A 16214-nucleotide genomic window follows, 5' to 3' on the forward strand; every position below is an offset into this window, starting at 1 on the left:
GATCAGCTGTGTCAGATGCTCTGGTAGGTCAGGGATGGCGAGGACTCAGACTTGACCTTTGGATTGAGTAGCAATGGAGATGGCTGAATGTGCATGGTGAGAGCAGTTTCTGTAAGCCTCATGGGGAGGAGAGAGTTCAAGAAAGCCTGCCTGGGAGAAGAGGAATTCGAAAATAGCTCTGTTGAGTTTGGAAAAGAACGAACTCAAGTGTTAGCTGATGGCAAAGTGTGGTCTAGAGAAGGGGGTTGGCTTATTTGAAACCACTGATTTATTCCTTTCAGAAAGGATTTTTGTGACACTCCCAATTTTTATTTTTGACAAATCCCAGAAAAGGTGAATACTGTTTACTAGTTTAGCCCATTGTTAACATCTTGCCACATTTGCTTTCTTTAGGTATATAAATTTATTTCTTATGGTTTTTGAGCTGCTTTGCAGACAAAAAATTTACCCTAATACTTCAGTTTATATCTCCTAAAAATAAGGATATTCTCCTATATAACCATAATATGGTTTGAATACCTGCAGGTCCTAAAACAGAGTTCATATTCAGACTGTATATTGCTACTATTTTTGTGTCAAGTCCAGGGTCCAGTCAGAGGTCACCCATTGCTTTTGGATGTCAGAGTCCTGAAGGAATTTTTTTTTAGGATGGGAGAATAATGTGTTGATTTTTAAAATCTAGCAGAGTAAAAAGTGATGATACAATAATTATTGTCAGAGTGATGAACTTGAGAAAGGGAGAGAAGATGGGATGTATCTGTACTGGGTTGGGGGGTGACCTTTGGTGGGAGCATGGACAGTTTATGCAGAGGAGCAGGAGAGAAGGTAGAGCCTAGGGGCAGGTGGTTGGGTTGACATGGGGGGACCTTGAGGAAATTCTCTTTTGATGGTTTATTTTCTTGGTGAAATAGGAATTGTATTCAGCTGAGAGGAAGGAAGAAGAGGTATTTCAGGTTGAAGAAAAGAGAGTATGAAGTTATCTTAGGACAGTTGCCTTTAAACTAGGGTGTGTGTACTGGTGAGGGTACTTGACTGAGGGTACGTGTTCATGAAGAATCAAGGGAATTCTTTTGTAGACTCTCAACTTCGGTAGGTATACTTCCTGGAAACTAATGTGCCTGAGAGAGGGCCACTTGACAAGAGGCTTTCTCCCACTTTGGAAGAAAAGTCAGGCCTCACCTCTCCCAAATCTAAATTATATCACTTCTTGGATTGCCCCTGCTTCTGGTGTCTCTGTGATCTGATTATTCCTCTTTTTTTTTTTTTGGTTATTTATCCAGAAAAGAAATTATTTTCTAGAAGCAAAATGTCCTCTGAAATGGCTTTTACCCCAAATTCCCATCGCTTATGGTCTGGCTTGGGGATTGCCACTTCCTTGTTTCTTATTTTAGCCTTTCCAGTGTGTCCAGTGTGTCTTTGTCTGTTGTCTTTTTCCCTCACCTGTCCTTCACCCGGTTTCTTCGTCTCCTTTGATCATCGTCTTTTCTCTTGATTTCAGGCATGGTTGCGCTGGCGGGAGCAGCTCCTGCTTGTCCAAAGGGAAACACAGAAGGTGGTCTCTGCGGTGAAACACCACCAGCACTGGCAAAAGTGGAGACCCCTGAAGGTCTGGCTTGAATACCTGCAGGTCCGCAGAGTGAAGAGACAGCGAAACGGTGGGCAGGACATCCTGGGCTCAGAGGGTCGTGTCACAGCCACTCTCCTGCTGCCAGTGGTACTAATGGGTTGAGGAGAGAGAGAACCGTATCATGCTACAAATTGTGGAAAAAGGAGATTGAGGAGGAAAATGCATCATCCTCAATTCACATTTATTGCCTTCTGGCCTTTTCTTCTATGCATCTATTTTATTCAGCAGGGTTTTAGTTACACTATAAATACTGTGACTGTTACGATTAATATGATATATATAATATTGTATCTTGCTTTTTTCATAGAACCAACACTACTATTTAAGTGTTCTGATAAATTATTTTTTAATGATTATTTGGCTTAATCTACTTAACCACTCTTCTGATGACAGATATTTGGATTGTTTCTGCTTGTTCCAATTATTCAAATATTCATGATTTTTGGTGTCAAGTTTTTTGGACACTGTTCTTGTGGCTTCATTTCCCAGTGAGAGTTCAGAAGTACTAACACATAAGTCATGATTGTTGGGATTATCTGTCCTTCGGTTTCTTGAGCCTGCACAGAATTGATACAACAGTGTGCTAGATACTGGGTTAGGCTCCTTGGTTTTCACCTAGACCTCCCTGCAGAAATTTCCTAGGCTGCCAGCACTGCCTTTTGGGAGAGTTTGAATGTGTCCATTTGAGGATAGTGACGGGAGACCAGCTGTCTGGCTCCCCAAGCCTGGAGGGTGAAGGCAGTAAGCTATTTAGCATGAGCTACAGAGTGACGTCCCTCTGCTTACAGCCTTTGAATTCCAGGACTGATTCCCTGCCACTTCCTTGACTTCAGTTCATCAGGCCATTAGCTAATTAATGTTAAAAGTAGAGGAAGCTGGCAGCCAGGATCAGCCTGGCTGAAAGTTTAAAAAAGCCTTTGCCAGCATGCTGACCAAGCTGTGTGTCATTGATTCATCCCTGAAGTCCTATCCAGGAGACGTCAGTAAAGAGCAAAAGTAAGAGTCTCCTTTGAAAGTAGCAGTTGCCTTTCCTGCTCATCAGTAGCTAACTAGAAACCTTAACTCTGATGTAACTGATTTTATAGCATCCTCCTCCCTAAAATTACCTTTTCTCTTGCCTGGGAGAGAAGATATAGTTAAGGGATTCCAAATAACTCTCTTGTGTTTGAAAACCTTCTATTATAATGATTTTCTTTCTGAGAACAGCTTTGAATCCCTGCTGTCTGCCAGAGTGGGGCACAGCTTATCTTAAAGATGCTTCCAGCTCATCTCCCAACTGTGCGACCAGGTGGGGTGCAGCACATAACTTATTTTCTCTGTTGCAGCGATGGCTGAGCAATTCCACCGTGTCACTGTGCTCCAGACTTACCTCTGTGATTGGCAGTGGGCCTGGGAGCAGAGGAAGAGCGTGTATGCCCTCCGCGCTCGGGTAGAGGGGCTGGCCAGGAGAATGGTGCTGCGGAGGGCCTTTATGCACTGGAAGCACTGTATCCTTTCTAGCCACCCGGCCCTGCCCTCGTCAGCAGAACAGCATGAGCTCAGCAGCCTGAACAATATCAAATGGTCCTAATCTCTGGTGACTTTAAAAAAATTTTTGTTTAATTGGGAATATGGTTACAAAAGAGTTTGTTATTAGTTTAACTAGTTCATGAAGTAGTTAATTTGTTTAATGAATAATAATAAACACCTATGTACCCACCACCCAACTTAAAAATTAGAACATTGCTAACACCCTTGTCTTCTCCTCCTTGGTTGTGTTCCCTTTCCTCCCCCTCTGGTGATTCCACTGTCCTGAATTTTGTTATCATTTCTTTGCTTTTCTCTACCCACTAAGCCGTGGAAATAGTCACAGCCGTCTGTTTCTTTGAAGCCCAATACCATTATGATCCTAGTTCTGTTCATTGCGGTTTCACCGTGTGCAGATGTTACACGTTACCTCCTTAGTCCTCAGAGCAGCCTGGGGAGCAGTTGTCATGGTCCCTTTTACAGCTGAGTGTTGAGTCACAGCAAGTCACTGTCAGACCCAGGAGGTTTAGCCTGGTGCACACGTGCTTCACTGCCCCGCCAGCGTGCGCCCCAGCGTGGGTGCGGACTGCCCCGATGCCCAGCCACACGTTCATTGTTCACTGAACTCTTGCTTTGTTTTAAACTCCTACCCAAGTTCTGGAATATGGAGAAAGTCAAAGACCAACAGTAGTTTGTTGTTTCATGGGGAAAATAGATAAGAACATGGGTCTTGATTATATGGCATGATAAGTACAATCATAGAGGTCTGTGTCAAATCCTGTGAGAGCCAAGGTGGTGGAGAGTCAGGTGAGGAGTGATGTTTGAGCTGAATGTGTCTCAGGGGATTCGCACAGCAGAGAATCAGGAAGGGCCTTTCAACTGGAAGGAATGGCATGTACCCAGACATAGAGGAGGAAAAGCACCCAAGGGTGGCGGTGGGGGAGTGCAGTAAGTTGTGGGGGTGTTAGGTGGCAGTAGGTAGTGTGGGTGGCTGCAGGCTGGGCACCCTCTGTGTGGTGGTCAGGAATTAGGGCTTTATCCTGATGGCACTGGGGGTCCTCTGGAGGTTCTTTAGAAGTGGTGCAGATCTGTGCTTCAGAAGGGCTAGATCTGGATCACAGGAGCACAGCAGGCCCAGGGAGAGCAGCTATGCGAGGAGGCGCTCTTCCCAGGCTGTGTCGGTGTGTCGGGGCCAAGTCAGATGTCCTGCAGGGTGCTGGCGTGGGCACAGCAGGCCAGGAGGGGAGCAGATGGACTTGGCAGCTTAGAAGATGGAGGGAGTGGGAGGAAAAAGGGCTTGAAAGTAACTCCAAAGCTTTAGCTCAGACATCTGACTGGACTGTGATGCCAAAACAAAGAACGCAGAAGGAGCAGATTCTGCGTTAGATGGGGCCATTTTGAAATATTTACTGCAACTGGTGGCAATTTACCTCAAATATTTTTTGCCCCTCCTCAAATGGGCATTGAGGGGAGAAGGGCAAGGCCAGCTGTTTGATAAGCAGCTCACATGGTTTCCTTTTGCCCACTCTTCCTGGGTCATGAGGAGGGGACAGAGGTGGCCATCAGCCCGCCTGGCCTGCCCATTATCCCCTCTGGCCAGGACCCTGCAGAGGGGGTCACCAGGATCACGCTGTGCAGGGAGGAAACCTTATCAAGACAGAGGCCTTGACTCCCTGGCAGACTTGCTGCTGCGTGCCGAGGAAGCTGCCCAGTGGAGGGCGGCCGAAGGGCACTGGAGCCGCACCTTGCTGGTAAGAGCGCCACAGCCTCTCAGGGCTCCACTTGTCAGCCTTGTTCAGGCATCTGCTCCTGGGGACCAGGCGTAGTTACGAGGTTAGCTTCAGTCACGAAGCCCCCCTTCATGACAGGCGTCCCTGTTTTCATTTTGAGTCAGAGGTGGTAATGGTGTAGGTAATGGTGGGGTCAGAGGGATTTGGAGCTGTACAGGAATCCAGAAGTGATCTAGTCCTGGAGGTTTTTACATGGCACGCCCCTTTTTTAAGGGTGGGAGCCTCGTCTGTGAAATCAGCCCAGGTAGAGGTGCCGTGAGTGAAGGCAGGCCTGGGAGTAGTCTCTGTTCTACAGGCTGCCCTCCCCCGCCTCACCGTGAGGTGGTCTTCAGACACTTAGAGGAGCCTCTGAAGTTCCACAGAGCCCAGCACAGAAACCCCCAACGCTTCACTTCTGTCTCAGAAAACTGAAGCCTGGGCGCGGGGGCCTGGGCTTTGCCCAGGCCACAGGGAGGCAGTATTGACAGCCGGAGCCAGGCCCTCGCGTCTTGCCCCTACCCTGACCTCCTGCTCACCGAGGATTCCTCCTCTTCCCTCTACTCTGCTCTTGCAAAACTGCGTTTATAATTGTGTAAGTACACATGTTGACCGCCACATGGTAAAGACAGAAAAACCCACCATAGCTTAAAAGTCTGTCTCCTTCCTGAGAAGCAGAGTTGATGGTTTTCGCCCTTGCGGTGGTCCCGTCTCGGCCACAGGGATCTCTCCTCGTCAGAGGTGAGGGTGTTTCTTCCCGTGCAGTGTCCGGACAGCAGAGTAGTGGCAGCTATTATTAGGTCCCTACTGTGAGGGCTTGCTTGTATCAGCGCCCAGGTGCATCTTAAAGCAGAGAAACACTGTTGGGGACATGGGAGCAGCTATGAACAGCCGTCACTGAGCTCTTGCCACATGATTTAGGCGCTGCTCTTATTTTTCCGGGCACTGCTGATTTGTAACCAGTTGTGTCCTTTCTTCTTTTCAGCACTTTTGCATTCGAGCCCTAAAAGACAATGTGACCCATGCCCGTCTCCAGCGAGTAAGAAGGAATCTCGCTCACCAGCAGCACAGCATCATGGTGAGAGTCATCGTCTGTAAAGGGACCTCTTCTGATGGCCATTCTGCTCATTCCAACCTGTGTGCTTAGAGATTTGTCCAGACCTTTAGACTCTGAAACCTTTAGTAATCCATAGCAGCCGATAGAGACACTCTTGTTTTTATCTTGTTTAATCCTCTTTTTTATCTGTTTGCTAAGAAAATTCATAGTCAAAGCAGAGATCAGGCACTGGATCCCAACCCTGACCTAGGGAGCACACTCTAAGTTCTGCACTCTGGGAGGCTTTGGCTGTGTTTGCACCATAGTTGATTGTCCTCAGTGGTGGACCGGCCCGAGGGCAACAAAGGTTCTCTCTCTGCTTACAGATTGTCTCTCTGGGTGTAGAAGGATGGGGGTTTTTTGTTTTGTTTTTAATTATGAAAATGTTCAAACATACAGAAAAATATAAATAATAGTATAATAAACATTTATATACTTACCATCTAAATTCAACAATTGTTAGTACTTGCTATGTTTGCCTCGGTTTTTTAATGCTGAATCATTTCAAAGTAAATTACAGATACCATGACACATTTCTGCATGCATTGCCCCCCCAAAATTATTTTCTTACATAACCACAATATCATTATCATTCCCAACAAAATGAACAGTAATTCACTAATATCCCATACCCAGCCCATAATCAAATTTCTACAGTTGCCCCCTAATGTCTTTACAGCTGTTTTTTTTCAAATGAAGATTAATTTAAGGATTGATTACCCACTCTGAGTATGCACTTAAGGCTCTTAATCAGTAACAGTCCCTTTGCCATACCCCTCCAACATTTAACATGTTTATTTTTTAATTATGATAAAATACACATAGCAAAATTTACCATGTTAACTATTTTTAGGTATACAGTTCAGTGGCATTAAGTACACTCACATTATTGTGCACCCACCGCCACCATCCATCTCCAGAACTCTTTCCATCTTGCAAAACTGAAACTCTACATCCATTAACTTCCCACCCTCTCTGCTCCCCAGCCCCTGGCAAACACCACCCTTTGTCTTCCTGAGTCTGACTCTTCTAGTTGCCTCATATGTGCAGTATGCGCCCTCTTGTGATGGCTTATTTCAATTAGCATGATGTACATTTTTTTTTAAAGACATTGACTTTTTGAAGAGGAAGGCCAGTTACTTTATACAATGTTCCATATCCTTATGTTTCCTTTTGATGTCATTTGATTTTCCTTGTTTCTGTGTGGCACCTATAAACTGTAAGTTAGGGCTTGATTAAATTCAAGTTAAACATTTTTTTTTAGCAGGACTACTTCATAGGCAGTAGTGTGTCATAAGGTCAGTTTAATTTCTAACGTGGCATTGTCTTCCATGAAGCCCAGATTAGGAATAGCGTCTTCATTCTGATTTCCACAGACTGGAAGATCCATCTTTTTGCCTTTTTATGATGGCTCCATATAGCTCATCCATAATTATTTTGCAAGCCTGTTTGTTGTATGTTGGATGCTCCAAACTGAGGAAATTCCCGCTTTAGGGGAGCTTATAGTCTTGTGGGGTAAGGATTTGCTCACTCATAGGCCAAGAGATAGACCATCTTACCTTTTGCCTTAATAAACATCCGTTTCCTTGCTGTTCTGCCTCAGCTGCTGCACAGGCTCTGGAACACCTGGCAGTCCCGGATTGAGCAGAGGGAGGAACGAAAGCAGTTGCCCCTACTGCGGGCTGCCTGGGACCACTACAGGTGCGGCCTCCGGCCTTCTCGGGCTCTCCCGGGACTCACTGTTCCCCACCGTGTGCTGCTGCAGCAGATTCAGAAGGGCCCTGCTGTGGACAGGGGGTTCCCGGGCTTGCATTCTCTTGTGGCCGATCAGATGAGAGGTGGAATGAGGATGTCCGTACCAGTTCTCAGCCACCGTAGTTTGAAGTGTGCGCCTCATAGCTCACTGCCTCGGTCCTTCAGGCTTTAGAGATGGTCACGTCTTAGAATTCGCGCATTGACGGTGTTAAAGAGATGGCTTAGGGACATAGATATTTGTGGCTTGTTCTGGAAGGGTGCAGAGAGTGTCCTCAATTTTTTAGAGTTAATCTTTCAGTTAAAATAAATAAGTAAAAGCACCACATGCCAAGGAAAACTCAGAATGTATTGGAAGTATAAAGTGCAAAATAAAAGCTGCCTGGATCCCTCCCTCTGACCCCTTAGTCTTGCCCCTCAGAGGTAACCACTATTCACTTTCTTGCTGCCAAAAATGTTCAACATTCCACCCACCATTGTATAATCAACTTAATATGCATAGTTAACAGGTCCAGTTTTGGTGCACTTTTTATTGAGTTAGTGAGAATCCCAATATTTGACTGGTTGAATTTGGAGTTATTAAGGCATATCCTTATTCTAAATCCTGGTTTACAAAAAATGTGGTTCTCACTCTCAGTATCTGTGTGAAAGGAGCATGTCACAGACCAAGATGGTCTTAAACCAGCCCGAGTTTGGCCATGAAACCCGAAAATTCAGGTCATTTGGGGGATTTCATACATATAACCTAAGTTCCAGAGACATTGTGCCTGGTGGTCTAATTAGTTTTACAAGAAAGTTGTCAAAATATTGGGGTAAGCCATAGTCCAAAATCAGGGGTTGACAGATTTCATGTTAGATACTGGGTTCATAGTTCCCTCTCTCCTAGAGTGAAACCCATGGGGTGCCTTTCACACTCAAAGTGTAACTACACCTATTTACCTGCCTTAAAAAACACGGAATTTTAAAAAACCTGAAAGCGGGACAGGCAATACCTTGTTTTATGTTTTATTTCAGAATAACAGTGCTACGCAAATTTATCAGATTGTGGTCACAGTATACTCAGAAGAGGCGAGACAAGCAGGTAAGGAGTCTTTGCAGTATATAATAACTGCTGGCTTACGTTCTTGATCCATTTGCTTTGGAAAGATTCTTGGCAAAGGCCTATGCCAAGAGGTCTAGATGTTCTGAACCGGGGGAGAGGTTGCTGTAAAAGCTCAAAGGTATTTCCCACTGTCCCCTCTGGTGATGTCAGTCGGCAAGTTTGCATAACTCCCATTCCATTATCTGTTCCAAAAGTGCAGGTGCTCTCTGAGAGTGATGCACTCTTACCACCCATTCTATTCACATCTTTACTCAAATTCATTTATTGTGTTTGTTAGCCAGCCTGTTGCCCAGTAGGACCTTCAAGAGATACTGGGAAAGGTGCAGAGTGTTAAGTGCCATTTCCCAGAGTGAGACATGGGTACCCACAGTGGGTAAGGGTCAGGCTGAGGAAGTAGTAAAGGCAGACTGAGAAAGAAGCATTCAGTTTCATTTAAAAAAGACTCACTGAGCAGCTGCTGTGCCTTGGACACGGCTCAAAGCACTGAGGATACAGCTGTGGCCCAAAGCAGACAAGATCTCTGCTCTCCTAGGGCTTGTAATGTAGCGCCAGGGTGACAAGTAAGTGTGACCTTGCAGATCGGTCTGATGGTGCACATGACTGTCTGGAGTGCCAACCAAGGATCTCTGAGGCCAGGTTCAGCTGAGGAATGTGTGTGTTCAGCTGGTGATGTCTGCGTGGGCATTGCAGCGGGAGATGGCACCACACGGGCCATTTTTTGGCCATCTCCGGCAGTGAACGGGGAGAGACACACACCAAACTCCTTACAGTTATTTCTGTGCTGCCTCTCCACCTCCACCTCCATCTGCTGCTAGAGTCGGACAGGTGACTCTAAGGATTTGGGCTGGTTCTTCATAGTTTGGGCATAGAATCCAAATTTTCTGTCAAGGCATACAAACTCCTTTGGGACCGGCCCCTGTCTGCTTCTCTACCCTTTCCCATTATTACTCTCTCTGCTCCTTCCCAGCTGCACACCAGCCTGCAACTCTCCAGTTTTGCCCCCCTTTCAGCCTAGGTGTGCCTCCGCCCCCCATCCCTGCCTCTGTGCAGCTTTATCCGAGTGTTCATCCATAGTGTGCTGGCCTCTCTCCCCACCAGGCTGTGAGCCCCCTGAGGGTAAAAGCTGTCTCTTCTCCTTAGCTTGACCCAGTGTTGGCAGAGGATAGGTGCTGGCTACTATCTGGCCAAGTGAATGAACAAACGAGTGACCAAACAGATGAGCTGCCATTGATTGCTTTAGGGTTGTTCCCAAGGATGATCTCAGTTCTTGGTGTTTGAATGGTACCAACCCAAGACACGGCTCGTCTCTGAGTCACCCTTGCCTTCCACACCTAGAAAATGCTTAGAATTGCTGCCTACTTACACATTCCTTTGGATTATGTGGATGTTTCTGAAAGGACATTACTACCTGGTCTCTTAAGCTCACTAATGCAAGTTCAGCAGAGTGTAGAGAGCTTTGAGAAGAATTATCTGAAGGGCATGGTTGAAAGGTTGTGTTTATTCAAGGTGGAAAAGAAGCAGAGGGTGTCTGTTATTTCCTTCCTGGAAGAAGAGCCCAGACTGATGTCAGGGGTCACTGTTCCCATCTGGCACACCGCTCCAGCATGGCCTGCATGACAGAAGGTCCGAAAAACAGGAGGAGCCCTGCTTAGGTGCTGTTAGTTTTTAAAAATCTTTAACTAACAACCTGAATGTCATTTCTCAGTTTAGATGTCCAAGGAGAACATCAATTCTATTTTAGGAAAAGATAATGTTATTTATTCTGGGTTTCTTCTTAAAAAGTAATATATAAAGAATGGCAAGATGTGTACAAATTGTTGAAGCTGGATGTTAATAAGTTGATGGGGATTCATTATGCTGTTGCTTCCACTTTTGTTTGTATTTGAAAATGCCCATAAGCCATGTAAGGAGAGTACTGAAAACTTGGGAAGTGTAGGAAGACAGAAAGAAGTACAAGCACCGATAGTCTTGCTTCCTCAGGTGGCATTTGGTGAGTCGACCTAGTGTCTTTCCTCCTGTGTGTGGGTAGGAGTGTGTGTACCCGTATGTTCTCACACACACACTGCATGCATGCTGTTATCTATTGCTATGTAAAGAAAAATCACTCCAAACGGAACGGCTTGAAACTACCACTGTCGTAGTACGCTAAGGACTCTGTGCGCCAACGGCTGAGATGGGGTATGGCAAGGACGGCTGGTCTCTGCTCCATGATCGCTAGGCCTCACCCGAGAAGACTATAATGGCAGGGGGTTGGAATCAGTCAGAAGTTTCTCCACTCACATGTCTGGTTCCTGGGCTGGAATGGCAGGAAGACTGGGTCCAACTCACATTCACCGGAGTTCTGACTGATGGCCTCTCCAGGAGGCGCTGACTCCCTCAGAGCGTGCCGGCCTCAGGGTAGTCAGACTTCCTCTGCAGCTCAAGGCTCCAAAAGTGAGTGTCCCAGTGAACAGGGCAGGACGCGTATGACCCTTTATGACCTAGGCTCAGAAGTCACACAGCGTCACTATCACCGTACTCTATTGGTCAAAGCATTCATTGTGCCACCCAGATTCAAAAGGGGGGAACATAGACCACCTCTCAGTGAAGGAGGACTGGAAAATTTGCAGTCCTGGTTTAAAACCTGCCGCACATATGTAGGTGCTTTCCTCCCCGACGTTTTGGATCGTGGAAGCATATGTATTTCTTCTGTCAGTTGTCTTTCCCCCTGTGTATATATCAGTGAAATAATGGTAGCTTTTTATAATTACATACAAATTTAAAGAATCTCTATTACAAATGAATATTATAAACAAATTGGAAGATACATTACAGGGTGAGAACAATACTGATAACACTAGTAACAAAGAACTAATAAATTTCTGAAGGTTCAAAAAGCCCATATATATCACTGAATTAAATGCTGACAGTCAGATAGTAAAATGGGCAATGGATATGAACACTTAGACCATAAGAAAAGACATTTAGATAAATATACACACACATAAATATCTGGAGATGCTTAACCTACTTAAAATGAAAAGTTTTTCACCTATCATGTTGGCAAAGATTAAAAATAATGATTTTAATCTTAATTTTGTGTAGCAAGTAATTTCGGGAGTGTCATCCTAAAAGGTCGTTCTTTTTTAACACAGAGTACAAATAAAGGTCCTTTATTGTTTCACTTTAGCTGTTACAGGCCCGAGCAGGCAGCCACTTCCGGCAGAGAGCCCTGCCTGCGGCCTTCCAGGCATGGAAAAGACTCCTGCAGAAACAGGGAAGTGCCCCCAGTGCCAGAGCAGCACGCTTTCACAGGTATGCGGTGCAGTCCTGCCCTGGGGCGGGCGGCTGGGGTCTCATTCTGCCATTCATGCCGCCATTTGCTTTGTTTTTCAGGCCCCCAGCCCCTCTGGCCCTGGTTTTCCCTAGTTTTTCAATAATGTGGGTTCATTGATTTTATCTAGCGGGAGAAGACAGCCAGGATCTCCCCTGAGAAAGCTTTTGTCCATCCCTGTTGCAAGTGCTTTCAAAGCCAGGTTTTATGCCTCTCTCCTCATGGCAAGCTGCCCATTAGCTTTCTGGTCAGTGCGTGGTTGGGCCTTGTGCCGCCTTGGCAGGCATTCTTGAGTATGATTTCCCTGAAATGCTTGATCTGTCCTGCTGGACCTGGCTTTTGATATCTTGAAATCATAGTCACCAAGAAAATTAGGTCAGACAAGGAGCAAAGCTGCATCTTTTTAGCTCCCCTGGCGGCGAACTTCCCCATAGCAAGTCCTTGATATATGTTGGCAGAATGTGAAGAAGTTAGTCATTGCTAACCATGTGTCTGCCACTATGGTGGGCATGGTGTGATGGGAGAAAGGAAACAAATCCATAAGCTCATTCAACAAGGACATCATCCTGCTCATTAATTTCCTTCTCACAGCAGTCCTGAGAGAACTGGTTCAAAATGGTAAATGACTTGTCCATGTAGCATCGCCAGTAAGTAGCAGAGCCAGGGCTTAAATTCAGATCTCCCTGATTCTAAAGTCCAAGGACTTTCTGCTAAACCAGGAGGAACATCTTTTTGATAACTTTGTAGGATCTTTAAATATTTGAGAGGAGATAAGACTGATACACAAGAAACAATTGAAGAACAAGTCAAGAGAATAGATCCATGTGTCCTTAGTTATACTGTCGGCCACCAGTGCTTCTAGAATGAGAGCGAGTGCTGAGGGGAGTATCTGGGGGAGGCTTGCTATTCACCTAGGGGTGAGGATGGGTGGCAGGAAGGGGCAGGATGAGGAGGGGATGCCTCTTCTCTTCCCATAGACAGATGATGGACAGATGTCAGAGCAGGCACATGCCACCAATAAAGTGACGGTTTTGGAGATTGCCTGGAGTATGGCATCCATCAGCTTAGGGCAGAGAAACAACAGGGAAGGCCATGCATTGGGAGAAGTTGCCGTGATCTTTGACTTTGGAGCACTCTGAGAGGGCTAGTCTGAGGGTGTCAGCAAGAACTCCTGGGCTCCTTAGCACAAAGTCCAAGGAAGTGTTTTTAGGGGGGCGGCCTCATGGGGAATAGAGACTGACAAGGGGATAGCACTGACCTCTGCCCTATCTCCTGCAGAGAGAGTGGCTTTACCTTTACCTAGTTCCTGTATTGAGGTCTGGTATAAGATTCAGTTGAAAAATAGCTTCACTACTTAAAATACACACATGCACACACATGCATACACACACACCCCTTTCCTTTGCAATTAAAGTCATGAATTGAATCTGTTGGGTTTTTTTTGTATTTTGACATGCTGTGGGGACCAAAAATTGAGTGTACCTTCAAAATGGCCAAGAGGACCTTCTACAAGGATTTTTGGGGGGAGCATGCTTGGGTGATTTTATAACAATCACTCTTGAGAAAAGAGACAGGAAGTGGCCAGAGGCTCGCAGGATCGCAGAGCCTGATCTGGATTTTGTCTTGATGAGGTGTCATTGGCTCTTTTTAGAAAACAGGTTTTCAGACTCCTGCCTTCCTGGTTCAAGAGGAAGCAGGATACGAGCCTGGCTCAGAGGCCGAGCGGGCCTGAGTTGGGACCCTTACCCCACCGGGCACCAGCTCTGTGACTCTGGGAAAGCCACTCCATTCTTCTGAGCCTTGGTCTCCTCTAAAGTAAAGTGGAGATGGTTTAGTGATGGTGCTGACCCCACAGAGTTGTCATGAAAACTTCAGTGGGCTAACGCACGTGAAATACAAGCGGGGTGCCCAGCACAGAGTATTAACTACCTCCTGACTCCCCAGAACTGGTTTCTGATTCTTGAGGTAAGTCAAAATTCATAAGTTTGGCTAGAATTCAACAAATCAAAGTTCCAAATAAATGTGTATATCTTTCCATAATTCTTAGGGTGGTTTTGTTTTTTTTTTAAACAAAAACACTTACTATCCCACACACTAAGAACTCAAGAGGTGGGACAGTTCCAGGGGCCATTAATTTGATGGCATATTTCAGGGTGGGGTTTTTTTTAATGTCTTAGGAAGACAGACAAAATTTATGGTGGAATCTCATGAATTATGACTAAAAATGGTAGTTTCCTAACCCGCCAGTGAAATATTATGCTGAGAATGAGATGACACTATTTTGTCCTTTTTTTTTTCTTTAATTGAACTAAAATTTACATACAGTGAAAGATACAGGTGTTAAGTAAACAGTTTGATGAATTTTCACAAATCATATACCTGGATGATAGATATCTCAGTCAGGATTTCCACACATTTCCACACACTAGAAAGTTCCCTCATGCCCGCCCACTTGCAGTGAGCCAGCCCCCTCGTAGGTAACCATTGTTCTGAGTGTTATCATCCTAGGTTAATTTTGCATGATTTTGAACTTGATCTAATGGGGTCGTACAGTATGTGCACTACTGAAGTCACAGTATGCGGCTTGAGAGCTCAGCACGATGTTCTGGAGATTGAGCCATATTGTCACGTGTATCAGTAGTTCAGTCTTTATTTGCTCAATAGTATTCTGTTGTATGAATACAAGAAAATTATTTTGATTCATTTTAACATAGAAGGTGTTTCTGGTTTGAGGCCGTGATGAATAAAGCTGTTGTGAACATGTTAGTGGAACATGTTTTCATTTCTTCTGTGGATACTTAGAGGTAGACTTGTGGATCAGGTGGTCGCGTCACTTAATACCCCCATCAGCACAGGAGAATTCTGGTGGCTCAGCATCCTCACCGAAAAGTTTGGCCAGTCTTTTCAGTTAAGCCATTCTGGTGGGGGATGGCGTTTTGTATTGTTTCCCTGGTGACTAATGATGTTGAGCATCTCCTTTAAAGTAGGATTAGTCTGGAACAAAGCCTGTAGTTTTACCAAGTCAGATGGATTGCCCTGAAAGGGGGAATTCCAGAGAACGTGGGGAAGCCGTGCTACCTGAGGGAAAGAGTTTGTAAGGACCCCACTGAAGGATTCTGAGGAGGGGCAAAGAGAAATGGATCCGTTCTGGATTGGTTGCTATTTCTGAGGCAAGATAAGGAGGGATGAGGAGTGGAGATTCACTAGGAAGTTCTACTGTCATGGAATCCTCAGGAATAAATGAGAACAGCAAAGCTTGTCTGGGGCATCATTGGTATGGAAGCCATGACCACTCCAAAATGGGGGTGTTTGTGCCATTTTACAACTGTGTGAACTTGGGAGACAGTGTTTCCTTGTGGCTGGCTTTATCTGTGTCTGTCCTCCTGATGGGATTAGTGCTAGGGGTGCTTCTGCTCTTTTCAGTCTGAGTTAATTTTTATTCTTTGAATTCCAGACAGGCTTTGATTCTTTCAACCTTTGTCATGTACTTTTTGACCTTTTGTATATCTTTTGTGACATGTCTCTTCGAGTCTTTTCTCGAGCTTTTAAAAAAGTTGAGTTACATGTCTTTTAAAATCATTGTTGATTTATAGAAGTTCTAGATATATTCTGGATACAAGTCTTTTGTCAGATGTATGTACGGAAAATATTTTCTTCCCATATGTGGCTCCACTTTTCAGTGTCTAACAGTATTTTTTTAAATTCAGAGCAAAATGGGTGGTTATATATATTGAAATTAATTAACAGTATTTTCTGATGATTAGAAGAGTTTAATTGCAATACAGTCCACTTAGTCAATTTTTTCTTTTATGATTAATGATTTTTGGGTTCTAAGGAATATTTGCCAACTAAGTGAAAATGTTAGGGGTTGAGTTTGTCCTCGGTTCTTGCCCCCACCCCCATGACAAAGAGCAAGGCAGAGGCACAGCAGTGAAGCACAATGAAAGTTTTATTCAAATACACTGTAAAGGAGAAGTGGGCTAGAGTCAAGGCAGACAAAGGCAGGCTGCTCACTGTGAGGCTGCTGCTTAGGGCTTTTGGCAGGGCAGAGA

The 16214-nt window shown here is 45.1% G+C and overlaps 1 protein-coding gene across 1 annotated transcript in view; it reads left to right on the forward strand.

The window, feature by feature from the left end:
* The window catches only part of SFI1 (SFI1 centrin binding protein), a 65609-nt gene that overhangs the window by 32448 nt on the left and 16947 nt on the right, over window positions 1-16214 (forward strand). Inside the window, 7 exon segments of the mRNA XM_073222223.1 lie at window positions 1499-1655; window positions 2953-3114; window positions 4814-4884; window positions 5885-5977; window positions 7599-7696; window positions 8762-8828; window positions 12019-12143. Coding sequence (XP_073078324.1) covers window positions 1499-1655; window positions 2953-3114; window positions 4814-4884; window positions 5885-5977; window positions 7599-7696; window positions 8762-8828; window positions 12019-12143 — 773 coding nt within the window.

Source organism: Manis javanica, chromosome 15 (genome assembly GCF_040802235.1).
Source record: "Manis javanica isolate MJ-LG chromosome 15, MJ_LKY, whole genome shotgun sequence".
In the NCBI taxonomy this organism is placed as follows: Eukaryota; Metazoa; Chordata; class Mammalia; order Pholidota; family Manidae; genus Manis; species Manis javanica.